The 26,804-nt window shown below is 43.2% G+C and overlaps 1 protein-coding gene across 6 annotated transcripts in view; it reads right to left on the bottom strand.

Moving 5' to 3' along the window:
• MCF2 (MCF.2 cell line derived transforming sequence) overlaps positions 1-26,804 on the bottom strand; it is a 60,767-nt gene that overhangs the window by 9,469 nt on the left and 24,494 nt on the right. For all 6 annotated transcript variants that reach the window (XM_075763126.1, XM_075763124.1, XM_075763122.1 and 3 more), the window contains 20 exons: positions 24,808-24,927; positions 23,613-23,729; positions 21,674-21,823; positions 18,778-18,902; positions 18,180-18,294; positions 17,689-17,808; positions 16,302-16,493; positions 14,679-14,870; positions 14,357-14,528; positions 11,065-11,153; positions 10,400-10,488; positions 10,088-10,154; positions 8,144-8,259; positions 7,982-8,051; positions 7,528-7,620; positions 7,102-7,194; positions 5,987-6,112; positions 4,944-5,165; positions 1,519-1,611; positions 471-549 (listed from right to left, as the gene is read on the bottom strand). In XM_075763126.1, coding sequence (XP_075619241.1) covers positions 471-549; positions 1,519-1,611; positions 4,944-5,165; positions 5,987-6,112; positions 7,102-7,194; positions 7,528-7,620; positions 7,982-8,051; positions 8,144-8,259; positions 10,088-10,154; positions 10,400-10,488; positions 11,065-11,153; positions 14,357-14,528; positions 14,679-14,870; positions 16,302-16,493; positions 17,689-17,808; positions 18,180-18,294; positions 18,778-18,902; positions 21,674-21,823; positions 23,613-23,729; positions 24,808-24,927 — 2,440 coding nt within the window. The remainder of the gene's footprint in view (positions 1-470; positions 550-1,518; positions 1,612-4,943; positions 5,166-5,986; positions 6,113-7,101; positions 7,195-7,527; positions 7,621-7,981; positions 8,052-8,143; positions 8,260-10,087; positions 10,155-10,399; positions 10,489-11,064; positions 11,154-14,356; positions 14,529-14,678; positions 14,871-16,301; positions 16,494-17,688; positions 17,809-18,179; positions 18,295-18,777; positions 18,903-21,673; positions 21,824-23,612; positions 23,730-24,807; positions 24,928-26,804) is intronic.

Here is a 26,804-nt window from a genome sequence, read left to right as displayed (position 1 = left end):
TTGAAGCATTATTTTAAAAGTTAGACCTTCTGTACAACCCTAATGATTTCTGTTTAGAGGAAAACAAACCTGGGGACTCTTGCAAAGCCCAGACTTGGTTATGATTAAGATGGTATGTTAGTACAAATCCAATAGTGAGCATGCCACTGAAGACTATAATATGCTTAAAACTAGGCATCTGCTATGTATCTTATTGAATTAAGCCTCTGATAACAAATGTGAAATAATCCCCAAGGTAATGACAAAAAAAATGTGCTTTGTAATTCATTTTCACATAAGCACCTGGCCTTTACTGCTCTAAGTTATGTTATTTCCCTGTAATGTAAGACCTCACTCCAGTATTTTGTTACTAGGCTTCTCCTGAAAAATCAATTCTCTGGTGAGAATTAGTGGATTTGAAGATTAGCAATGTGAAAATAGGAAAGGTTCTGCTGCAGAGTGAATGCCACAGAGAAATTGGTCAAATGTACCTTTTATAAGCTCCTGCTGCTTGAACAAAATTTTCCTTATTTCATTCAACCATGCCATCTTCAGATCTACTGTTTGGGCCTGGAAGAAGAGAAAACTGTCTGAATTTTGAATTAAGAATCATCCATTGTAATGTATGAATAGAAGTTCCCCTTTTATCCAAAGCCACCCCTAAATTTTAAACATTCTTGATCTTTTAAAATTGATGATGCCCACTACATCCAGGCAAAACACAGTGGAAATTGTGGAGCCATCACTACAACGCAAGGAATGCAGGCAAAAGCACATGTGTGCATGGATGTTATCTCTTTTACAAAATGCCTAAAGGGCCAAATCTGCCTTTTGAATACATGTATACTTGGCTACATGCATCTCCTTTATGAATCTAAGTTGGCTACTGTGTTGTAACATGGAGGAAAAAAGCAGAACGCAGAAGACTAATTAAAAAAAAAAAAAATCAATCAACAATATTTTCACAATGGGTTTTCCTGTGAACACCCCATTAGGCAAACATTTCACCTCCATAAATTTCTATTCAAAATGCTATAAAAGGAAAAAAATAAAATCAGGAAGAAATCAAGTCAATCGGGCTACTACTTTGTAGGTGAGTCGAAAGCCTGCTGGCAATAGCAGGACGAAAGCCAAGCCTCTGCTCTGGGAGCAGTGCTGACATCTAATTGTGGAGGAACACACGCGCCCATTAAAGCACGAGGCCCATTTCCCAGCACAATTCACATGAGCTATTAAGCACAGTAATTTTTTATTTTTTTTTCAACTACTGGTCTATTTGAGATTTCATCTGAAATAAAAGGCTCTATTTCCAAGGAGCAATTCTGTCTCCACTTGTAGATGATGTTTACAGTTCTGGACTAGACACCAAGGATCAGCCACGGGGACAGCTCTGGGAACGCTGACATGGGCAAAGGGGAAGAAGAAATGCAAGGAGAAATACAAGTTAAACTTCTGATAATCCCATAAAAATCAATGGGAGACATTTCCTTAACACTGTTATGAGGATGTACAAATATCCAGATTTTTGACGCTACAAACCTGCACGACATAGACCTCTTCTCGCCCACTATACCAGATTTCAAATTTCCGATGATCTCCTTTCACATTCTCAGTTATCCCAACAGCATTCATCTGCAAAAGAAGCAAAAAATTAAACATATTACAAATCTCTCCCTCTTCCCTAAGATTCCAGACCTTTTGCAGCACGTTAAACAAACCTGCTTTCACCCAATTTAACACATCTCATCAACTTTAACTTCAATAGCAACTGAAAGTCATTATCTAACTTATCCCCCCTGACTTTCCGCCAGCTTGCTGTATTTGAAAAAAACTTTCTGAAACCAGTCAATGGACCTCAGGGGACTTTTCATTTGGGAATCAGTGGAACTAAGTGAAAAGTTATCTCATACCTCTTCCGGCATGAAATTTCTCAGATGAGGCATGTGAGGCTTTATAAATGCATGGCATGTTATTTTTCTACAAACATTATTTCTGCCATATGATTCTTTATTTACTTGCTGAATTCTGTGTTTCATCCTTTCAGTGATCTTTGTGAAGCCCTCAATTCCTTTAGGAATTTCAGTTCAATGTCTTTTGATCCCTGACCATCTCTGTAGTCGAGACATCATCCCAAGGTTTCCAAAAGAAGGGCTAATTTTTGGATATACAGCCTGAGCTGCCATAAACCTGGCTTTCAGGAGACTTCAAGCTAGATGTGGCTGAATGCTGCTGTACCTGGGTACCCGTTATCACAGACCACTTTTGATAAGTTGGATGGAAATGCCAAAGGCCAAAATAATTCAAGATCTGCACAACATGACCCAACTGAATCAGTAGCTCAAACTACGATTAGAGACCAAGAAACTCTTCAACAACAGGAGACCTCTGACCAACCTGCTGAACATGCCATTAAGCTGAAAAACGCTTTAATACTTGGTATCACATAAACCATCTTCTCATTTAAAGCACAGTTTGCTAGCAATTTATTGCTGATTGACTGGTCAAAAATAACTAAAGTATCCCACTTACATGTTTCTAAACTGATCTAATAATAATGGTATCATCTATCATAAATGATGCACACAGATTGCATTACATAAATCAGTATAAATACATATAAGGTCTTAGAAAGAACATCCGTTTAACATTGCTGTTCCTCTTTGTTAATATGTGCATCCCCAGAGCTTTTGGTCTAAAAGACTATGTCGATTTACAGATTGGGTCACCTAGGCAAACTTTCTGCTCCTAGTTACTTTTTCAAATGTTGACACCCATTTTCAGTGACTGGGAACAGCCTCAGGAAATAGGAAGCAAGCTGCTAATTAGCTTTCCTCATTTCTTCACTGGTATGAACAGCAGAGCCTTCGTGAACTTTTGAGAAAGGGTTTGCCTCCAGATGCAGAAAAGCAGCAGCCAGTATTTCCTAGTTTTATTTTATTTTAAGATTTTTTAAGTAGGTTTGTTTAAAAATTAGAAAGGCAGATCAGGTTCCATTCTGAATTTTATGAAAACTTAAAAAACTTTAAATTTAAAAAATAATTTATGAAAGACATTGAAAGGGCAGCCTAGAGAGCGCCTTATCCATATTCTACAATTTCCAGTTCTGGACATCTCCTCTGGCATGGCAATTTATACAGAAGCTCCTACAAAACTGCCCAGACATCAAGATATTAGAAATTTTAGATGATCTCCTATGAAGATGCAAAGAAAAATGCAAGGAATAGACATATTTAAGGTCTGTTCATTCACGTCAGTAGATTTTGAATTTCTATTTCCTCCCCCTGCCCAGGATTTACTGTCTGTCGGTTCACTGCAATGCAGACCCAGGCGGGTTAGTGAAAAGCCCTGGGATGGCGTTCATCTGCGTCGCCTTCCACGGCAGTACGAGGCAGACTGATTTACTTGGCATTGCAGTGAGTTACGAACCTGCACCCTCTAAGTTACTGGATCTCAGCTGAAGAGGTATTTGCCACTGGATATTTTACATAGTATGTAAAATATTATCCTGAGACGTTTTTGTTTGTTTGTTTTACAGATGTCCAGTTACACAGCTTCTACCCAACAGCCTGCCTTAATTCTGAATCCCCAGAAAACATTCTTGCAAAGAAAAATAATTTCCTGATACTATCATGAATCAAACAAACGTCAAGCTCCAGAAATATGATTTCACCCTCAGAACAGCCATTCTGAAAACGGATGTAATCCTGCAGCATCCATGGATTCTCTAACCCCAACCTCACCCCCAATCCATCCATGGATTCTCTAACCAACCCCTGTGCCAATGCAAACAACTGGAAAATGAGCCCTCCCGAGGCAAAGAAAATCCCTGGCCACGTTGCCTGGACTCCTGAGTGCAGGATTTTCTCCTCCGAGCAGGCTTCCCCTACACCACCTCTTCAGTTCTTTCAAAAGCACGTATGGTAAAACAAGTACTACAGGTAAAACAAGCTCTCCAGAAAGAAAATGATGCTGGAAAAACATTTAACTACCTAAACATATGGTCTGGGATTTGCTTTTAATGCACAATTTGTAACGTGCACTGGAGCTGAACAGACTTATCTACTATTACATGTCTTTCAGACTCCTCGTGGCATCTCCCTCCCCAGACCCAGCTGAGACCAGGGACCTGCGGCACCTGGCCTGAAGGCTCTGCCTCCAAGTGCCCTTTTTTTTTTTCCATTCTAAGATATACCCATAGTGAGGTTTTATTTATCAAGAAAAACAAGGCAGAGTACTGAGACAAAAGGCTGATGTTAAAAGTGCTCATCACATGCAGTATGCCAGAAGGTCTCTTTTAGAGGAGCAGTTTGGGATTTTTATTGATAATAGTTGGTGTTTATAGGCTTGGGCCAGCTGTTTATGTCCCTCACAGTTTGCCATAGGTTACTCTCTTCATCTGATAATTGCACTTTTAGGTGCAGTTAGAGCCTGCTAAAGGACAAAGGCAATGAGAGAGGAAGAAGAGTTATCTCTGCATCCTCCTGGCTGGGAAACGGGGCTCAGGAGCAGCCAGGCTGCCCCAGGCTGTGCACGGGACAGACCCCGGCCTGAAGGGCCACCCTGGGGACCAGGGGAGCCCCACTGCTCTCCCGGGTGGGCTGGGGAAGATGCAAAGGGCCTCCCCAGCTTCATGCCCTCACCCCCGCTCTTGCAAAGCAAATTAGGGGAGGGGGGAAGGCATGTTCCCATCCCTGGGACTTGCCCACAGCACTGTTTCCCTGGCAGATGCCATCACATATGTGACACTGAGTCCATGGGCTCTCCCAGTTGCTGCTTCAGCTACAGGGGTCCTCACAGCTTCTTACAACCAACAGCCTTTCATGGGCATGGCACTTCCATATGGAGCATTACAACCCTTAATAGCAGAAAACAAGCCACTGTGTTAGAGGAAAAATGCTCTCTGGGTCTGCAGAGTTCATGGTTTACACTATATATGGCAATGGGCCCAACTAAAAGGTTCTTACTTTCAAAAAATGCTTAAAACTGTAAGACGAAGTTTTGTCATATCCGTCTCCATGCTCCTCTCGCTTCTTGCAGAAGACCAAGGCTTTCTCGTACAGGAATAGATGCCTCTGCATTGGCTTGAACCTGGCAAGATCCTTCATTTTTGTGGGACCTTTTCGGTGTCCAGTCCAAACACTGAAAGATCCTTGCATCAATACTTTCCCCAGTTCGCTCAGGTCACCCTGGTGAGCGTATGACAAATAAAAAAAGAAAGAAAGAACACCAATTAAAATGTAAGAGGACCGTCCAAACAATGACAGACAATGGAGCCAGCCCTGTTCCAAGGCACGTCCCTCTAAGAATAGGTCTTCCTGGAAGGATCAGATGATCTTTTGGGAGCGACAGCATGGTGCCAGGAGGGAAGCAGAGGTCTCGGACACAGGGCTGCAGCTAGTCTATGTGAAGGGATACAAGTCAGTAACTGGAAGAGCTAGGACGATAGGAAAACTCTCCAGCTCCTATGGGAGTCCAGGTCAAGGGCTCTGGCTACTTCAGTGGGAGAGGGTAGATGAGATTTGAACCCGAAATGAGGTCTTGGAGGATGGACTTCTCAAGGAGGCCAGGACTGGGACCAGCAGCTTAGAAAGCCATCCCCTCATCCTTCCCTGAAACCCTAGTAAAAACAACCGCTTCAATGGGCAGGGATCAAAATCAGCCTCAGAGAGTATTTAGTTAAATGTTGAATGAAAAATGCTATGAGGACACCCCAGGTGACTTCTAAGGTGAGCCATGAGAGAACTAAGGTGCATGCTGGAAAATACTCTCGAGAACCACAAGGTGGCAAGTGTGGGCACTATGTGACTTTGGATACGTCCTTTGGATGCGGATATTTTCCAAAATCCTGAGATCGGACGGAAGATTGTCACCTGTAAGAGCTTCCTGACCCCATTCATTTTGTAGCTGTTCTAGTATAGTTTTTAGCTCATACATTCTGGGACACTATCCATTTCCCAATGCATCATCCGGCCTTGTGCAAGGTCTCTCATTACCCAAATCTACTCACATCATATCCTGTTATTGAAATCTGATGCATAGAGTCATTGACTGACTTTAGCAAATCCAACATTGCAACCAGAGCTTCTTGAAGTTCCTGAACTCCATCACAGCTCGTGCTGTACTTTAGCAACTCCTGAAAATAGAAGTGCAAGAACACGTGTTTGCACTTGAACAAAACAGAGTTTTCCATCTCGCCCAAAGTTTCAATGCCCAAGAGCAACCTACACTGCCTGAATTTCTTTTTTGATATGTCACCAGAAAAAAGACTCAGTCTAAACCATAGTCAGTATGAGGTGTGGAACAGATCACTGAAGCATGGCCCATTTTTTCTGGTTTTCCTTAAGGACGGTGTCAGGTTATAGAGCAGCATCAGGCTCATCTGAGTTCTTTGTGTTGTGTTGTTCTCCTTGGTAAGAAACGGGAAATAAGGCTCGGGTTTTCCATCAGCTGCCAATATGTCATATATGCCTTCAAATAAGGTTGAAACAGATGATTGTCTTCAGACTGGCAGACACAAGGAACAGTTTTTATAAAATCCAGAGCCTTCAAGGCACTAAGCAGAAGACAGACTTGGGAATTATACCACTGATATAAAATTACTTTCATTTCAGATCTCCTCTGCCCACTTACAGCTTCTTGTGCACTCATCCCTGATTCAAGACACTGGAAGGTGGGTTCAGAAGCCACCACCCCACTGTTGTTCACACTCTGTAAAGTGGGAATAACAGCACTGCCCTGCCTCAGAAGGGGGACACGAGGACAAATGGATTAAAAATTACAGACACTATAACAACCAAAGAAGAGATGCATCAACATAATATATTTCATTCATTGTACACTTATAATCATCTTAGTTCAGTTTTCTTAGAAGTGCTTGTGTCATTTTGCATCTCTAAACACATTCAGTCTTTTTCCCCTTAAAAACATCTTGTTAAAAGCACTCGTTCCTTTTTCAGGTATGTGAATTTTCATCCTCACTGAAAGTCTTTACAGAGGGCAGAGATAAGCAATACGTAATCTAAGGCTTGGTGCTGATTTACAGGTAACCTTTAATTGAAAAATAAAACAAAACAGAAAACAAGTCTATCTCCCAGTGTCCATTCACAGCAGAATATGAAATACCTTCAGAAGTAACTGGTATTTTGTCAGGCGTTGCACTGGTTTAAGCAAATAGGAATCCAGCCCAAGTTTGTGCTCTAATTTTCTTTGGCATTCCTGGAACAAAGAATCCAGATTAAGTTCTGCATCAGCTGTAAGTAGTTATTCCAACAGCATGACTAATAAGTTTTGATGACTTCAAAGATTTCATGTAAAAATGTCATATGGTGCCTATAACTAAAGAAATTTTATAAAAACACATAAACTAATATAGGGAATGGATCTTTCTTAAACTCCTTGTGCACAAGAAAACCTAACTGCTGTTTTTGTGAGGCTTCCATGCAACCGTATACAGAATATGCTGCAAAATCACTGGGGTGCTGCGGAGGGTGTTTAGGACAAGTGAGTGTCCCAGGACGATGCCTGCCTTGGTAGGAACAAAGAGCTCACCTGGAAGAAGGTGCTTTCGGAGCACTGCCTCCACAGGGACTCCGACCGGGGCTTGTTCTGGCAGTATTTCTCATACATCTGGAAATCCTCTCGCTGTAAGGGAAGCCGAAAAGCAAGTCACACGTGTGCATGCAAACCTGCTGGGCAGCCAAATAAGGTGAACACCCAACGTGTAAATTTGCTCTTATCTCTGCTTCCAACCTTAATATCTAGAAGTCACAGACTTTGGGTAAAAGAACCACTGCTGGGAATCACAGCAGACCACGGTGTAGTCATGACTGCTGCTTTCCCCCATCTGCTGCTGGGCACACACCTACAGTCCCGGCCTTGCTGTTGGTATTGCCTATCAGGAGCATCTTACTCAACTGGCATAACTGAGATGTTGCAGAGTGTGACAAACCAGGAGAAACATTGGCCTTAAAGTCTGCTTTATGTGTGAAAATGAGTCACCCACCCTGTCTAGGAAACAGAATCCCACTCTCTCGGGTGCTCCCAGGCAGCTTTCCAGACTGTGCAGGAAAATTCTGCAAGAGACGGGGGAAGAGACAAAATGCAACAGTGAGCAAGGTACAGCTGGGGTATTTAGTCGCTGCAGGAAATAGAGCCAGCATCATACTTGTTGTGGAAATCATATATCTCGGGCATGTTCCCGAAGAGGACGTCCTTCCTGTTCCTCAGCACGGGAGGCACGAGGATGAGCATGGCGGGGTTATCCATCTCAGCTCTGTAGCCCTGCGGGATGCAAAAGGGTTCATCACTCAGCTGGTGAGGCCTTGGCTTGGCATGTCCTCAAAGGCAGGTGAAAAAGGGATGCGAACAGACTTTCAATACAATCATCTGCTTTGTTTCAAAGTGCAACGTCCCTTTTATTTCCTTATTTTGTCTCTAAACCCCTGTGTCAGTCCCTGGGCACGTGGGGGTTGTGGTCCAGCAGGGACTTGGGACGGCTCCAGTGGGGCTGGCCAGCACTGCGGACATACTCTCTAGTCACCAAAGGCAAATCGCGGCCACTTTCTCCTCACTATGGTCTGCCTGCAGGACAGGTCCCAGAGGAAAACTTGTCTGGGTTAAATGCATCTGCTGCTATCGCCGTGGGACACAGGAGTGACGACGCGTTTGTACAGGGTATGCAGTTACGCACAACCTCACGAGAACTGGTGCACGAGGTGACTTGTTGCAAAGTGGAGACGGCTTGAGATCAAATACCAAAATCAATGGGCTTTTTGCTCTTGTACGAGACCCGCTGAGCACCAGATTCTCGGTCTCCTCAATGCCTCAGGATTTCTGTCTGTGGCTCTGCTTGCCTCTTGAAATCACAGTGTCCCGAGCAGGGAGGAGCTGGAAGGAACATCACTGCCCTACAAATTGTCAGGTACAACTAAGAAACAATGCAAAGTTCCCCTCAGTAAAATCACATCACCGCACCAACACAAAAACATTCACCAGATGTGGTGAACATCCTAAGTGTAGGGTAGGGAGAAGGCACAGCCAGGGGTCAGGATCGTGGCTGCAGAAGACATCAAGAACGCCATTAGCCACAGCTCAAGCTGGCCACGCCGGCCACCAAGCATCGCACAGAACTGAGGCCCTTTTAACACGAGTAGCAAAAATGTTCGCAAAAATGTACTCAGTATGCACAGCATATCTTCTTTGGCTTTCTAAATTAATCTCTCACACTCACTATGGTCGGAATCAGTATTCCTGATACTAAGCAGGCATTTTGTAGTTGATTAAGGACGCAGTAGAAGACAAGTATCTGGAAAATTAGGCACTTATATTCAACCACTGCGAGCAGGCTTCCCTCTTTAAAGCAAATATTATTTTCAGAAACCTTAAGTCTATCTGTCCATTTTGCTTTATCTAGACTTGATACGCACTGTAATAAATATGCGTACCTGCCAACTGCTTTATCATATAGAGTGTGGTTTAACAAAAAAACCCCAACAATCAGTGCAGGGCAATTACATGTAACTGCCTGCAATTCAACAGATTTATATCCTGTTGGCTCTTGGGTCAGAGAAATGCAAGGGGGGAGAGCTATTTAACAGCCAACTTGTTCTTGCCATCAGCAAGAGTTATTTTGGAATAAAGTAGAAGTGTCTAAAATGGCAGAACGAGAAATTATAATATTTTTTCTAAAGAAACATGCTTTATATGTTCACCAACTTCACAGTGTTGAGACAGAATCCACCCAAGAATAAAACACAAGCTTCTTCCTTTTGTCTCCAAAAGGTAAAAGAAGGTAGGAAGCAGTTAAAAATACCAGCTTTTTGTACATTTTTCCAGGCACTGATAAAACTAATTACCAGTGCTTTTGTGTACAAACAGAAGGCTTCTCCCTCATTCTAGATGAAAAGCTCATCCTGACACCAACTGTTCCTGCAGATGCCTCCAACAAAGAAAAGCTAGGGAGAAAACTTGAAAATTTATGACTAGCTCGGGATCTGACAGTTTGGTAGAAACCTGTCCCATCACATTTTTGCTTAGTTTGACAGTGGCAGGTGCCCTTTTGTACAAGTCACCAGGGAACAGTAATGAGCGATCTGAAGAAGTCACTCACCGTCAAAACAGTGAAGAGTTCCTCTACATACACTCTCTCAGTTTCTATAAGCTCATTTATGACATGGCTAAAATAAAGAAGAAAAAAAAGAAGTATATTATTTTTATGTCTGTAGAAAACCTACAGGTAATCAGTGTGGTTCAACTAGTCCAAAACATAGTGCGACCTCATGAACAACCAACACAGGGATGGTAAAACAGGTAAAAGCACAAGAGGTGACACCTAGGTCAGACTGGAGGAACACACGGATGGGGCGAGGACTGGCCAGAAATAAACATCGTTTTGAGTGACGTAAACAGGGCGAAAGCTTACCCTTTCAGTATATCTAAGTTGTCGTCACTGTCTGATATAAAATACTGCAAGGAATTCCGTTTTTCCTGATAGTCGTGCATTACTTCGATCTGGAAGAGAAATGGGATGCGCTGGGAGGAGCTGCAGGGAGGTCACTGCAGAGGCAGGACGAGCCCAGCCCCTGAGGTCCGCACGGGAACTCCTTGGGGAAGGATGAAACACACTTCCTTTTAAGAAATCCTTCGTGACACAAAACTTTAAAAGGGCACAGTATGTACTGGGTAGCCAAATATTCCCAGAAATTACTCTGCTACATAAAATGTGAAAATACTGGTAACATAATTCATTAGCGTGGAAACCAGAGAACAGTTTCCACCAGGGAAATATCTGCGGATGGGGAGTTTTCCTAATAGACATCACTGTTATGCGAAGAACCAGTTCAGGGAATAACACAGAGGAAATCGATATCTGTGGCTTGGGAAAACAATCCAAGATCTCAAGTGCTGGACTAATCCAACTAAGCCATACAGATATGAAGGGGTTTTGGCTTGGTTTTTGATTTGTTTTTTTAAAAGGAAAAAAAAAAAAGAGCTTCTTCAAATCCAACACCTAAGTACAATCAATTTTTAGAAGGGTTTCAGTTTTTCAGTGTATAAAAAACATCAGTTTTCATGAATAATTTTTACCTTGCGAGAACTTGGAGTTTTTCTTGATGTTTTCTTCCCAGGAAGAGAGAGATCAAATGAAAATTTCAAACTGGAATTAAAATCCACACCTTGGGTAGAAAAAAACCATGTAATTACGTAATGTACATCTATAGTGAAGGAGATGGTTCAGACAGAAACTAATAAGTCACAAAGAAAAATGGGATACATTGTAAGAATGAATAATTAGTTAGCTAATACTGCAAGCAAACTGACCAAATAAAGGATATCTCAAGCAACAATAGTAATACCAAATAACACAAGTCACACAGATGGTCATAAAGGCCATAAAGTAAAAAGTAATCAGAAAAAACAAAATGTCCATTAAGTGAATACTGTAATCAAAACCTAACAAAGTCTGTGAAGCCTGAGCAAATGAGAGAAAACAATAAAATCAAATAAACTACCAAAAGGAACATCACCTCCTGGGATACTGTTTTAAAGTCCTTTTATGAACGTAGGGCAAGATGCTCAGCTGGTATAAACTGTTTCTCCACCTTGGAAGAATTTATTGATATTGTCAGTAAATAATTACAAGTTGTAATACTTTGGGTTACAGAGGTAAATTGGAAATTTAAAAATACAACATCTCCCCAACATCTTTCAAATACTTCTTATTCCTGAATTGTCAATGTGACAATTCTTCACCAAAAGGGTCTTTTCCCCCAACATGAACGGCAATAATGAATTTGTCCAGCTCTGTGCAGGGTCCATCACGCAGAGATGACCCGGCAGAGGATGGAGGAGCAGGCAGCTGGGACTGGCAGGGGACCAATGATCACCCATTTCGGCGGAAGCAAGGCATCACGCCGGCTTCAGCCTCGGCGATGGTGCCACGTGCCAGGCTGCAGCCCCAGTGGCTGCACTGGACTCTGAGATGGACCAAAAATAAGCATGCTCTGATGTACAATATTCACCTTATTTATAAACAGAAAAAAAACAGGTCAGCAAAGTAAAAATTTTAAAAAAAAAAAAAAAGTGGACTAATGACATATCTTTCCATTAGGGTGCAAACAGGTATCGCAGCACATATGAATGCAACAGGAGCTGGGTTTGAACAGTGCTGGCACCGAAGAGCCACCTTTTGCGAAGCAGAAATAGTAGGGAGGAAAATGGATGTAGAGGAACGCAAACCCACGTGGAGAGCAGGCGCCCCATCTTCAGCTGGGGCTGCTGTAAGATAAAGCTATCACGTATTGTCACACCACCGGGGCCTTAAACCTCCCGTTGTAAACACACCGAATCCGGAAGGAGAGAGATCTGGGTGCTGGGGAGCAGATTGGAGGGGTGCGTGGGGTGTCACCCATCACAGACAGGAAGACCCAAAAGAAACGAGGACTTGCCAGCCATCCTACTGGGAGATTCCCACTGGGAGGAAGGGAACGTGGGTAGGAAGTTAGGTCAGAGCTGGTCACCAGCTGCAGCTCCGTGTTTTGTTGCAAGAGTGACTTTACTCCGGCACTCGGGCTCCACTGCAGCCTGCCGTACCTCTTCCACACACCTCACTACACTTTGTGGCTCAGGACAGGATAGGTTTGGTCTTTTTTCCCCAAAAAAGCGGTTTCAAAATTAGAACCACATTTATCAGACAGGCTTCAAATCTGGGGCAAAGATGACAGAAGATGCAGCTGTCCTCAGACAGAAAAAGAAGGGGGTAGGAACAAAAGAAAGAAAGAAAAAGAGGACAAAAGTAACGTGCTCAGAGGTGGTTTGGTTTCAATCCACGCCATAAAACCCATCATCTCAAAGCACTCCCGGCGGAGCCCAGCATGCGTCTTTGACACTGCACATCACGCCAGCAGGCCTGCAGCATTTTGATGTTTTCTATCAAACAGAGGCCTTATTAAAAAGCTCTCTTGGCACGATCTATCCAAAGAGGAGCCTTTTGTCTTTCCCCGCTTGCTGGCTATGCTCATTTCAACATCCTCGATCACTCCTTTCAGGAAGAGGATTAATGGAGGATACCTGTGCTTTGCAGGCGACTGAGTGCCTTTGCTAGACAAACGTGCATCCCATAGAGGCATGAAATAAATCCAGCCGATTGATGATGGTCTGACAACATCCCCCGGAGGTGGCCACCCATTTACCCCGACTCCATGTCAATAATTCCTCTTTAACACTTTCCTGTTTCTAGAAAGCTGGTAAAATTACATTAGGTAAAATGAACAATACTCTAAAGACTCAGAGCCTTTTTCCAGTTTGAGGAAAGGGTTTCAGAGGGCAGCGCGGTCTAGTGAAGGTGGCATCGGCCTGGGAAGGGGAAATTTGGGATTTATTTGCTGCACTGGCCTGTATCTTGAGTAGTTTAATTCCCCTCCCTGCATGTAGCTTCATTCCCATCCCTCCGCTAGCTTGGCTATTTACGTTAGTCACTCCCTGAACTGGAGCCACCTTTACTGTTTGTGTAACACCTACTACAATTCACCATAACCAATATTCCTTAATTCATCAGAAAAAATTTGTGTTTAAACACAAATGTTTAATTGCTTTAAGCAGTCAGATCACTGAATTTAACACTCCCACATAACTTAGCATGCCCCTGGTTTGAAATACATGGACATTACTTTGGAATACTTTTTAATTCTGTTACAGACAGGGCTGCCAATGATGAAAGTTTTAATGTTATCATTTAAAGCTAAATTGTGCCACATCCCACTACCAAAATCAAGGCAGAACATTCAGTGACCTCAGTTCAACCAGAATTTGTACCTTTATGGGCATTAATTATTCCACAGTTGGTATTTAAGGAAGGCATCCTCAAAGAATCAAAGGGAGTGAAGCATCCAGCTTCTCATTTCTGCTCATGAGATTTGAGCTCCTCATTTCTCCCAGCTCCTTTGCAAACATCAGTCTAACTTTATGTCAGTTCCAGCTCAAGACAGTTATGGAGACTGTCGCAGAGAATAGGTATGCTAATAAATTTATAAACCTTGCCCTTTTTCCCTGTAGTACTAACAAACACACCAGTTTTCAGCCCAGTAGAATGCTAATAAAGCAGAACTGGAAGGATGCACTGTTTAGAGCTGTCTTTTTTCACTGAGTAGGAAGTGAAAATAAATACGAAGCAACCAGCCCCATTCTTCACACAGGTATGGGAAGCTAGACACAAGAATGGGAAAGACAATGAAACATCTCATGCACATTTAGCATTTTACAACAATTCTGTATCAGCCAGCAAGGTTTAGTTGGTTTCTCAAAACCGTCCTTAGCCTTACTCTTTCTGCCTCAAAACAAAATTATGACCTGAAAATACCATAAACTTAAAATATTTTACCATGTTTAGGAGAAAATAATGGTGATTTTGATCTTGGTGGATTTTCTGGCCGAGGGGCTACTAATTGGACAGGTCGCACGTGTTTATCCAACAGCTTCTTGAAGCAAGACTGCCGATTCTCAAACATGCTTCGAACGTTTTCAAGCTTGACCTGCACTGACTGTATCTGGCACTGTAGAGAGTGAAAAAGACTCCCGTGATCAAATAACTACCATTATTTTGCACTTTGACCCAAAACAGAGGACTATAAAGCTGACAACACTGCAACACAGTCCGATCTTGCTTTTTACTTCCGTAACAAGGCACTGGAGGTGTTGCTTACCTTCAATTCAGATGTTAAGACTGACTCAAAATCATAGTGTAGGGCTTGGGGATCATAATTTAAGTAGGCTGAAGAGCTTTCAAGAAATCTTTCTATGTCCTGGAGAGCTTTCTGAGCGCCTTCTTTAGACTGGCACTTATCCATCTGCTGGTTGGCGAGCAGGTAGGCACCTTCATCACAGCACTGCAGAGCCTGGTAACAGCATGGGGCAAACACAGGGAGCGAGACCATCAGCAGAACCCCTACTAAATCAAGGTTCCCATCAGGAATATCATTTACTAGATCTATATTTTCAACATGGAGCTAATTAGTACTCCTAAGACCTCAGCAGCTATTGCATTTTGATTAGAAAGCAGAAAGGCCACATTTCTTCTGGAGGGTGACTGCAGTCCTCAACATACCCAGCCAAGTTGTGCTCCCACTCATACCTGGATAAGACCAGTGGTATAACTGACACAGAAGCACTATTTAGTGCACAGTTGAACCAAATGATTAGCAGATCTTTATTTATCCAACTCAGAAAGCTGAAGGGGGCATGACAGACTTTACAACGAGACAGGTGGGCTTCTTGAGATAAATGAGCGGCTCAGTGCAGACCTGAACTGCGAGGAATGATCAAAGTAACTGCATTCATGTTTAAAAAAAACATAAGGATTTTAAATTGCATTTTTAAGTTCTATACTCAACATGCACAGGTAATAGCTGAACGCCACGCTGGGGTTCAGTTGGCACTCACACACTGTGGTGTGCACAGGCATGAGAAGATGCTGCAGCCAAGAACCATAGAGGATCTCCAGTGCTGCGAACGGGAAGGGAGACCGTGGACAGCAGGACCACGGTGTGCTCCAGCAGATGGGCTCGACCACTGGCACCAAGGAGGACTGCAAGGAGCCCAGGAGAGGACACTGCCCTGCAGCTGAGAGGCTGCTGAGGAATCCTCTGTCCCCGCAGATTAACGCAATATTGAAGTGGAGCACACCGAGAGAAAAAACAAGTTTCCTAGTCCCCCGAAACAGTGAGATGGAACAGGGTCAAACTTCACTGCTTCTCTTAATGGCCTCAAGCATATCACAGCCGTGTGCCTGCTGGCCTAATTAGCGTGAATTCCCCTAAATGAATATTTGATGCTGATTAAGATATCAAAGAGTGTTGGAGCCACATGACTCCACTTCCATGCTAGCACACAGCAGCTGCGCCTATCTACCAATCTGTCACCTTATTTTACAGTCAGCTATGTTCATTCTTAATAAATCGCTAAGAAAAAAGGGCTGGAGTTTACCTGAAAGCATTACCTCTATTGCACTGCATATAAAAACCTCAAAATTAATACATAGATGCAGCTTGAAAGCATGACCACCAGCAGCAGCTGGTCTTCTGAATTGCCCTCTGGAGCTGCCCACCTCTTTCTGCTGACTATTCACAGCATCAGTAGGTATCTGTTTGCTAACTTAACCAGCTAAGTGAGGGTGAAGCACTCCTCCAGCTTCTGGGGAACACTTTCCTACCATGAACTGCTGAAGCAAAGCTGCAAATTTCAGATGCTTCCAGCTAAGAAGTGGAGAGGCTAGCCCCATGGAGAAGCTACCTATCAACTTCTCAGGGCACTGTGTCTCTGAACTCTACCTGCTGAAGGCGTGTATGAAGGTCCAAGGTCTTCTGCAGTCTCATCTGTTTCCTTTTGATCTCATCAGACAAGACATCAGAATGGTGCCGCAGCTCGTTGCATTGCTGGCAGATTAAGTTAAGTGCGTAGTGATGATTTGCTGCTAGCTGGTGTCCATGTAGTATTACCACCTGAGCCTTTCCAATCAGATCCTTCAGTGAAAAGAAGAGAATGGATTGCACACTTACTGAAACAATGCCCAAATATCTACATATAACAACATGCACTTTCTCGTCTTACCAGATTTCAGGTACACACGGAGATGACTGCCATTAGGAGTAGCCAGAATGGGTGGCTTACACAGGATAAAATGGCACCCATCATCTGGGAAAAAAAACTTTTGCTATCCAAAAAGAGGATGAAGAAGAAAACTATTTCACCAAGCTAGCAATGTTGTGAATGGCTGCTGGCAATGTATTGCTGCTGTCTCCAGGAACTGCACCCTAAGAAAAATGCAACTGATGTCCAGTTTAGGCACACAACGCTCATAAGCATGAAAGGGAATTTGAGCAGTTAAGGTTTATGGTGAAAACAAACCAGGCGCTTTGCAGCAAAGCTTTGCAGCAAAGCTTGATGCAAAGAACATGCTATCTTGTCTGTGCATCTTGGTCAGTGTAATGGTCACTTCTTCTCCAGAGTTGGCTTTCTGCTGGGACTGCTTCCCTGTTGCACCCTGTCTGCCTGGCCTTTCGTTCCTCCTCCCTCACTCCACAAACATTTCTTCCAAAGGGCCAAAAAGCCTTACACCTTTCCCCTAGGACTCTTTATTTTCAATTAAGCCTCTGGGGGCTGTGTCCAGATCCCTCAGGATTTCTCCACTGACCCTGGTGCACTTGTCAAGCACATCCCTTTACAGAAGTCACATCCTCAGTTGGGCTCCTGTGAATCATCTCTCTTTGCTCTTCTTTCCCCTCAATCTCTTAGTTTTCACCCATATGTTATGTTCAAATCACAGACACGTCAAGACAACAACTTTTTTGCCTCTCCATGTGCCTGGTAACAAGTCTCTGCCTATTAGCATTGCTAAAGCACTTAACATATAAATAATTCTTCTTCCAGCTCATTAACTCCCACGCCTCCCCTATGTTCAGACATTTATCTGTTCTGGATTTTCATGGTGGCTCAGCAATTTATTTTAACCATGATAATTAAATACCCTGTTCCTGGCTTTCAGAGTGATCACAGCATTGCTGCGCAGACCAAAGACATGAAATCAATCGTTTTGTACAGCCACTTACCAGCGATGTACACCAGAACCAGGTAATTTCAGAAAATACCTTCTACCACAAATACAGAATGTGCCTCTTATGTTTCATTAGTGTCTCTTTCTGTGAAAGATTATCTCACCTGAGCCATACCATCGAAATGACCCAAGTCCTTGAGCCTCTGTTTTACTTGGAGGACACTGTCACCAGTGTCGGGCAGCTCTGCTTGCTGACCCATTAAAAATTCAATGGCATTCTTGACCTAGACACAAAGAAGAAGACTGCTGCAAAAGGATACAAAGCACAGGCAGAAAAATCATTCTCAGACCAAAATTAATCACACTTTAGCTAAGACTGCTAAACCCAATCATAAAACTAGTGTCCAAGAACTAATTTCTAAATTCAAAGATGCTTCTATCAGCAAAATCTATGTGACTGCAGGGCAGTGATACCTAAATTAGCTCTGAATGAGGAAGCACAGTCGTCTCCCCAAGCTAGCTAGTGCTGCCAGAGTCAAGGAACAGCAGCATAAATTAAACACTCTCAAAATAAAAGGCATAAAAAGGTCTCTCCTCTCCCCTCCTTTCTGTCTCCAGCTCTTCCTTCTGCCAACAGAAGTGCATCTGATCATACCTCTTGAAAACTTTGCTCAAACTTCCACAGTTGTAAATACTGCTCCATTTTTAACTGATGTTTTTCCCAGAAGCCATCAAAAGCAGTTTCCATCTCATGCAGCTGACCAAGTAACCTTGAGCACAGAAAAAAGGACAGGATTGGAACAATTTGCAAATAGAGGACAAGCAGAGATGGACAAGCCCTAGAGATCACCTATACAGGTCTTCTGGACCCAAGCTCTAAGGAGAAGTCTACAGATGTGTATATATGACTTGTGAAGATCTCAGAGATAATTTTAATTAAATCACCATTGCAGATGACAGCACCTGTCTGAAACAGTTGTTGCTGTCTCCATTTATCTGAATAACACCTGGGAGCCTGGCATGGGAGAACATGGCATCTGCTCCACGGCCTCATCGTATCAGTGGGGGAAAAAAATCAGAGCAGGTCAAAGTCACTTGACAGAAGTTACCCAGCAATTTGATGGGTCTGGAGCAAAAGTCTGGTATGTTTATCTTTCTTTGTTTGATAGGTGACCTAAACGACACATCTACGCTTAAATAACTTTAATGTTTCCACTCAAAAATCAGGCAAATTAGGAACACAGTGCACTCACCGATGCACAGTCTCCCAGTCCCCAGGCCTCTCATGGTGTTGCTCCTGACTGCATTCCCCAGGGTCAGGCTCTTCAAAACTGCTCAAAAGCAAGTTTCCCTCTTTTGTGACCGCTGTAATATCTTCCTGTATAATACAAAATATTTCTGATTCAGGCTACTTTTTGTGAGGTAAGGCTAAGTCATTTCATCTTTCTCTTGCCTTAGTTTTCTGTCTGTATGAAATGAAGTACCAGCATCCATCAGACCAAAGGACTCCCAGCAGATGTTTTAGCTCCCTTAACATGAGGTTAGCCCCTGGAGGTGGAGGAGGCTGAACCATGGATCGGTTGGGTGGAAACTGGCACGCATGAAAACATCAGGCCACAAAATGATTCAAGAGACAGGAGGACAGCACTACCACAGGTGTCTCTTGGTGAGCAGGTGGGTTCATATTAGATATCTATCTACTAGTTAATGTATTCAAGCATGTATTTCTGCAGCTTGGAGGCTGTGCTTCTCCATCAAGGTCATCACAGGAGGTTGTAGAAAGAGCATCCCATAGTGGGACAAAGCTGGGACTGAGACCCTGTGGCACCACCTACTAGAGCCCCTACGGATAGAGGCAAGCCAACACTTTCAACGTAACCTCCACTTAGGGAAAATGTAAACCCTTGGTGTGCTCATTAGCATCAGCTGAGGTGCTGTGTTGGGCTCAGCCCCAAAGCAAACAGGTACATTTAGTCAATTATTTTCAGAAAAAAGAGACTAAACACAGAGGTGAGAAGGAAGGAGAAAATAGATGTGGCTGATGAACTGAGTTTGAAGAAGCCCTGAAGGAGAGACCTGTGCACAGCTCCATTGGAGACCCAACTCCTGGAGGAGTAACAGCCCATCCTAGGAGATGGCCAGATTTCTATTGCAAGAGAAGCAATGGTAAAACTACTTTAGGGAGAAGATTCAGCAAGCATAGTCTTGCTTAAATGTCCGCCTGCCCCAGATTGCTCAAAGCAACCTAAACATAACAGCATCATCAGGGCAGCAGCCCAGGAGCAGAAGGACACTGCTGCAAGAGCTTCTCCTCTCCCACACACAAAGTGTCCACTGCTGGTTTGGATCCCTATCACTAAAACATCATGGAAGACGATCATAAGGCAAAAACTCTGTCTCCTTTTTGAGTCCATGCTTTAGACTGCCGGTGGCTGTTATTTCATCCTCTTACATCTCACTCTCTGCGTTCCCCTTTTGATTCAAAGCCTTTTGTTAGACATATGACAAAGTAGCCCGACTGTCAAACAGGTGTTAACTTGATTTTTTCCCATTCAGTATATCAAAGAGGTTAATTTCTTAGTTACTCTGTTTAATTAATTCCTATCATTTTTTCATTGTATTTGCAACCAGCTGCTGTTCAGTATCACAGCTACATAAATTATTCTGATCGACTCATGATTTGAATTCAGGAATCAGCTGTACCAATCTTGGAGTTGTCATGAGAGAAAGAAGGATCCCATGTCTTGCTGCCATCACAATCTGTGCACAGTTTCTCATCTGCTTTCATCTTTCATGGTCTTGGAAGGAACGAAAGAAAAAAAACCAACGGACTTCATTTCAGGCAAAAGCCAATGAGTGGTTTTGATATTTGAAATTAATAGACAAGGCATTAAAAGCAACAGATGCCTCGTAGTGCATGCTGCTGTGCTTTATATGCAAATGGAAACACATGACGTGTGTTATTTCTCCACTGAGGAAAGCGTGTCTTACTGATTGGTTTATATACAGGACTACAATGTGTAGGTGATATTTGCCCCTACACATTGGCTATAGTCCTAAGCATGAAGTTTAAGTCAGCAAGTCATATTGCAATATATGTAGCTGCTGTTTTATACTACAGCTCTCTCCATTTTCAAAGCAGTAATAAAGGACTATTAGCAGTATCTATAATGATCCTTTCTATACATACACACATACATTGATGCCTACACGCAGCACACTTTGGATGTCATTTTGCGTATTTCTTATGGGCAGCCTTCTGGCAACCCACTGTCACGTGAATGACAGATGATTATAAATGAATATAGATGCACTTCTTTGACTTATGTAAAGGGATCCTGTCATAAAGCAAAGGAGCTCATTCTTCAGCTGCACAGCATGGCTATTAACACGGGAATCATTTCTGAAGCGAGGGTTTGGGGACAGGTCCGTGCTGTCCCCAGAAAGATGTAGGAGCAGCAAAGACAACAGCTTGATATAGCAGCAGCTCGCTGCTCTACAGCTTCCGCTAACTCCTATAATAATATTAATCATAAACACAAATAGTTGGAAAAAATCTTAAAATACTAAAGAAACAATGTTAAGACAAAACATGAATGCTCACGTGAAGACAGGGATCACATCATGAATGCTCTGTACCATGTGCTCACACAAAACCTTCACCTTGGATGCTCTCCAGCACAGTTCCCTTAAGTCCCCTCAGGGAAGCTGCATCAGGCAGAGTGACCTGGGGACAAACCATCCCTCCAGACCTGCTGATGATCTTTGTGTGCAGCTTCCTCCAGCCACAGGGGTGAAGTGAAGGGAATCCCACGGGGGGCACGAACCCACAAGTGACGAAGCCTCCCACCTGCCCTCCTGCCAGCGAGACGTGCAAAGCCCACGGCGGGAGCACACTATAGATACCAACTTCTGCAGCTGAGACAGTTTGCTGGATGCTGGCAGGGTAATTTGTTTGAGTGGATGGCAAATGTAAGGGTAACATACAGAAATAGTCACACTGTGTTTTATTTTGTCTGTCAACTCATACACAAGCATGGGAGGGAAGGAGAAGTGGGCACCAAGCAGAGAGGCAGCCAAACCCCAGAAATCCCATCTTGCTGAGCAAACGGGCTGGAAACATGTGGTGGAGCTGCTGATAAGACATACCTTGAGCTGGTAGTACTTTTCTGTGCGCAGGGCCAGGATGCGCTCGATTGAATACATGTCATCCGGTAGCTCGGTCTCTGCCAGCTCCGTGCCAAAGGATTGTAACATCTGTGCAATTTCCTTCACGGTTAGTGCAAAACTCTCTATCGCCTGGTGGGAGACAATAATTGCAATCAGCTTGGGATTCAGGGTAGTCCTACAGCTCATTAACAGTATGTGAAGAGCCAAGGCTAAGATCTGCAGGAGAGCCCAACAGCTTGCTCTGAGAGAGGTGGGTGGGATGTCCACTGCAGATGGAGCTGATGTGCGCTGTGGTGTGTTAGCTAGTGGCCACCAACACGTGGCCAGGTAGCTTTTAGTGCAGCTTGAACCCACAACAGATAGTATTGTGCAGAGATACCTCATGCTTTGTTTTCTGCTGCCTGTTCTTGTGCACTCCGAGATTTTTTTCCTACCACATATTGGAGGACTATAGCAGAAGCCACCACAGGATCCATCTCACATATTCCTGTAATTTCTCTTCTATTATTCTTCTCCTCTGGTTAACCCACACTGGGAACCACCTCCAGGCAGTAAGGCTTTGGAGATGTATTTGGCTTCTTGGTGATGGACGTTTCCAGCTTTGCAAACTTGAATGGTGGGTTACAAGGCAGTCTGGCATCACAGCCACCTCATCCACAGCTTCACCAAGAGGACAAGGGAGGGAGCTAAGCAGCGTGCTGGAGACAAACTGGAAACAGTGGGATGGAAATGAGTGCTGTTGGCACCTCCCCAGCACACCCAAAAGGCTACTGGGAGCTCTGGACGCCAGACGGCTACCACACCTCAGGGCAAGGTGGGGCTCTCTCAGCCCCACTCAGCTCCAGCTCTGCTTTTGAGAACGTGGTAATAAACTCAAATGTTACTGATTGTATTTATGTTGTCTTTAAACATCATGCATTTTCCATGGAAATTTCAGGAAATGTTTTATGAGCACACTACAAGGGAATTTTGAGAGAGGTTTTTCTTATGGACACTTATCTACCATATGCAGCTGTCGTCTAGAAACTATCCTTTTCTTAGATTAACATTTTTTGTCATTCATTTTGTCATTTTTGTCTCCAAGTGTAAGAGCTAGGCCATTGCTGCTTTAACACATCATGCGAAAAAAAAAAACTAAGAGCCAAAAATTTAAAAAATTCATTAATTTGGCAGTGCATCAGCATAAACTGGCACAAAGTTAATGGCAAAGGAATTGCTTGAGTTATTCCAGCTACAATGTCTTGTGCTTTTGTCTTTATACTGAGCTCCACATCTGCTGGTGCAGACGATGTTGCAGGACAAGGGGCACTAGGACGTCTCATACATTTTTCATTAGTGCTTTGATTTGTTGGAAAGGTAACTGGGAATCCAATCTGCTATTAATATGGGAGACAAAGTCCCAGTGAAAACTAAGAGTGTGCAGGAAGCATAGAAACACAGAGCAAGGCACAGCTCAGGGAATTAAATGTCTGATTCCTGGCAATGTTAAAGGAAAATTCTTGCAAAGAAAAAAAATAAAAGGAAATTTTCTGAATTCTCTGCATTCGGTCAGTGTGCAGACAGCAGTTTCATTGCCCTGGTTCCCAAACACATTTGTGATATTGATCACATGAAGTAACGATTATTAAAAAAAAAAAAAAGCCTATTCTGTATCTACCATTAGGGAATTTTAATAAAGACTTAAGAAGACAGATCTTTCGGGAGCAGTTTCAAAAGGAGCCTGAGGGAGTTAACCATCCAATTCCCTTATAAACCCATCGAGTGCCTAACACCACTTCACTCCTTTGCAAACCAGACCAAGGAAATGTAGTTGGCTTCAGGGGTTACTCTCAACTACCCATTACTCAATGCCTTACAGAAAACCTTCCTCAATCGATCCCAAACACCCAAGAGCCCAGTGCTCAGCCCCAGTACGTACAGTCCTGAAGATGACCCACTCGCTGTGGCAGTACTCCAGGGTGCCTCCAAACTCCGGGGTTAATTGCTGTTCATCAATGTATGTCAGCAGGTCACTAACTGAGCTCAGCATAACAACCTACAAACAAGGCAACACCCGTTAGTTGGTCGATCACGACTTCTACCGAGTCATACACGGATCAAGCCTACAAACCTTTTATGTATCTAAAAATTGGGTTTTCTCTAAATATGCATGGCTTTCTTCTTATGCTTATGGCTTAACATGGTTTTTATTTGATGGATTTGACCATTTTTGTAAGCTAACCCTGATCTCCCAGGTGCCTTCTTCCTTACATGCAAAGCACAGTGAGATGCTGCAGTATCTGACTGCAGAACAGAGCTGAAAGCAAAAGTAATGCAGGCTTTTGCAAGGAATGACTAGTAATCTGGAAAAAACATATACATTTTAATACGTTTTGAAGCATTGGCCGATTTCACATAAATATATACTCTTAAGTTTTTTGTGTATCTTGATCTACCCCGGGATAAGTCCTGAATTTTCAAAACTCTGCAAATGACAATCATTTTAGAGTAAAAAACGCAAAGTTTGTGAAAATCATATTACTTCCTAAAGGAAAACATTGGTTTATTTTGTGGGTTTGTAATTGCGTCAAACTTACATTCCATAAACATACTTTTCTTCTCATTATGTCCTATAACCAAGGTGGCTTTAGAAGTCTTGGAAATGCTGACTTGAGAATATAAAACCATTTCAGTTGCTATTTTAGAGACAAATACCAACATGATGTTGGTACGGTGTTTACATGAGATACAAATGGCAATTATGGGTGGAATCCATAGCAAAAGCTTCACTAGACATGTCTTTTTACTTTTCAGACATTAAACAAATTCTTGAGCATGAATTTATCCTCCACAGAGGCATGGGAATACGGAGGATATATGGGGGATCCTATATGGGGGATGAGGACAGGCTGAGAAGCCCACTACCATGGACATGCCCTGTGGGGAGCAAACTGTGCACAAGGGAGCTGAAAAATTCTACAGGAGAGATTTGGTGGAAATAGGACATTACTGGCAGAGACACTCCAGTTACCCTTCACAGAGGTGCCTGCAGTGGGACACTGTCACCCTCCCGACCCGAGGTGCATGGGCAGCCTCCGATCACACACAGCCACACCACCTCTGCACGCTCGTACCGGTAACTTGAGTAGAAAATCCTCCTGACTGAACCGAAACCCAATGTCAGTGAAGGTGCGCTGGAAAAACCCCGTGGGACGAAGAACCATCACTAAGTGCAGGTTCCCTGGGAAAGATGCCTGCAAGGAAAGAGATGACATTCAACCTGGGGATGTGGCAGGTCCAACAACAGCTTTCAAATGCCTTGAAAAGGGGGGAAATCGTTCAGATCTCAGTATTTTTTTGTGATTGCCCTGATAGTCTTATCTTATTTTCAAAACAGGAGGGAGACACTGTAAGTGGTTTAGAGATACAGGATGTAACTGTGGGAGGATTGTCCAGTCCCACTTCCCATTGCAACAGGCAGGAATTCAGCCATGCACCTTGGAGGGCCAATTATAAACTTTAATACTATATATTTTGTTCAGCATTATAACTTGGGGAGCAAAATTAGAACTTAGCAGGGAACAGAGGACTGGAACATCGAGGGAAATGACAGGCAGATTTGGGAAGCAAAATTTATTGCCAAACTAGCTAATCATCCCGTAACTGCATCAAGCATACTCTTCTTGTCCCTGGTAATTACCAGGCAACATTTAATTTGTGGTAAGAATTTGGAATTTCCTGTCTATGCTGCTGGAGTCTTTTTACAAGCATATGGTTGGCAGGTGCATTTTTAAATAGATCTGTGAAAAGGGTGCTTGAGAATGAAAAAGAATTTTTAAGAAAGTAGGAGTCATATCATTAAATTATGGATAAGTGCATGAAGCAGAGAATTGAGTTAATTAAGACACATGATTTTCTCTGAGATCCTGCCAGGCCAGGTTACATCTCTCTATGTATTCCTCCTTATATTCTCCTCCTCCGTTATCCGCCAAGACAGACAATAGTAGTATCTATTCCGAGGGTGAGAGTAATGAACATGTTTAGGTATTTTGCACTGCAGGGCACTTAATGTATGCCTTCAAAACAAAGATCCTTCCCATAAATGTGCATTAGCATCGTTCAAAAAAGCCATGATTTACGGTTGAGATCTGACATCCATGAACTGCATTGTAACTCATTTGCTATGTTTTCTTGTGCAGAAAAGGTCAGGTTGTGGCTTCCATTGCCCACCACTCCACTTAGAAATGGACAGTCACTTTTAAGATCAAATAAGCCACATAAATTCAATATATTGATCTGCTGTTATTTTAAGTAGGAGCAGAAAAAAAAAATTAAAAATGAATATGAATGAAGTCCCAAATTCATACCCTTTGGAAGTCAACAAGAATGGTGCCAGGGACAAAAATTTGGTGTTAGAAAAAAGAGCAAACCATTAAATAATGGAGAGGTTTGTGCTGGCTCCAGGCCCTGGGTGCTGTACCTCTGTTACACAGCACACAACGTCTCTGAAACGGCTGCCAGCCCCAGGCGCGCAGTGATGGCTACAGCTACAGGAGACCCAAGGAACCAGCTTGCAACCCTATCAAACCTGCAGATGGGCCAAAGGTCTAAACCCATCCCTGGAGTCACCAGACCTTCACAGCTCTGAGACAGGTCTCGCCCAAGAAAGTGTGGGTGAGATGCTTCAGGAGATCCACATTTGGCTCCCTGCTTCAATGACTGTTTAATTAGCTCTACAAGGAAGATCAGCTCTCCTGCAAGACAACCACAGGCAGGCCCTCCAACAGCCCAGCTACCAGACACAGCTCCGTCTGCAAACAAGCCCATCTCAGAGAGCCTGCTCAGCTCAGGATTTTTAACTTGAGCTTCCCATATTACTAGAAAGAAAATCACCCACATTCTACTGGGTATCTCAGAGGAGTTGGAGTGGTTCCTCACTTTGAGATTGAGAAGAATCTCTGCCTGGGATGCAGAAAACCTTCACTGAGGAAAGCACCACCAGAACTGGCACAGGCTTGTAGATATTTTGAATGAACTGAAAATTCACAGCATTAATATTTCACTGGAAAATCTCTGGCAAGCTCAATGCTCATCCACCAGCACATCCCAGAGAAGCTGGCTGCCTCTCCCA

The sequence above is a fragment of the Balearica regulorum genome, chromosome 11 (genome assembly GCF_011004875.1).
Source record: "Balearica regulorum gibbericeps isolate bBalReg1 chromosome 11, bBalReg1.pri, whole genome shotgun sequence".
Classification (NCBI taxonomy): Eukaryota; Metazoa; Chordata; class Aves; order Gruiformes; family Gruidae; genus Balearica; species Balearica regulorum.
Note: the sequence above shows the minus strand (reverse complement) of the source record. Positions and strands in the feature narration are given on the sequence as shown.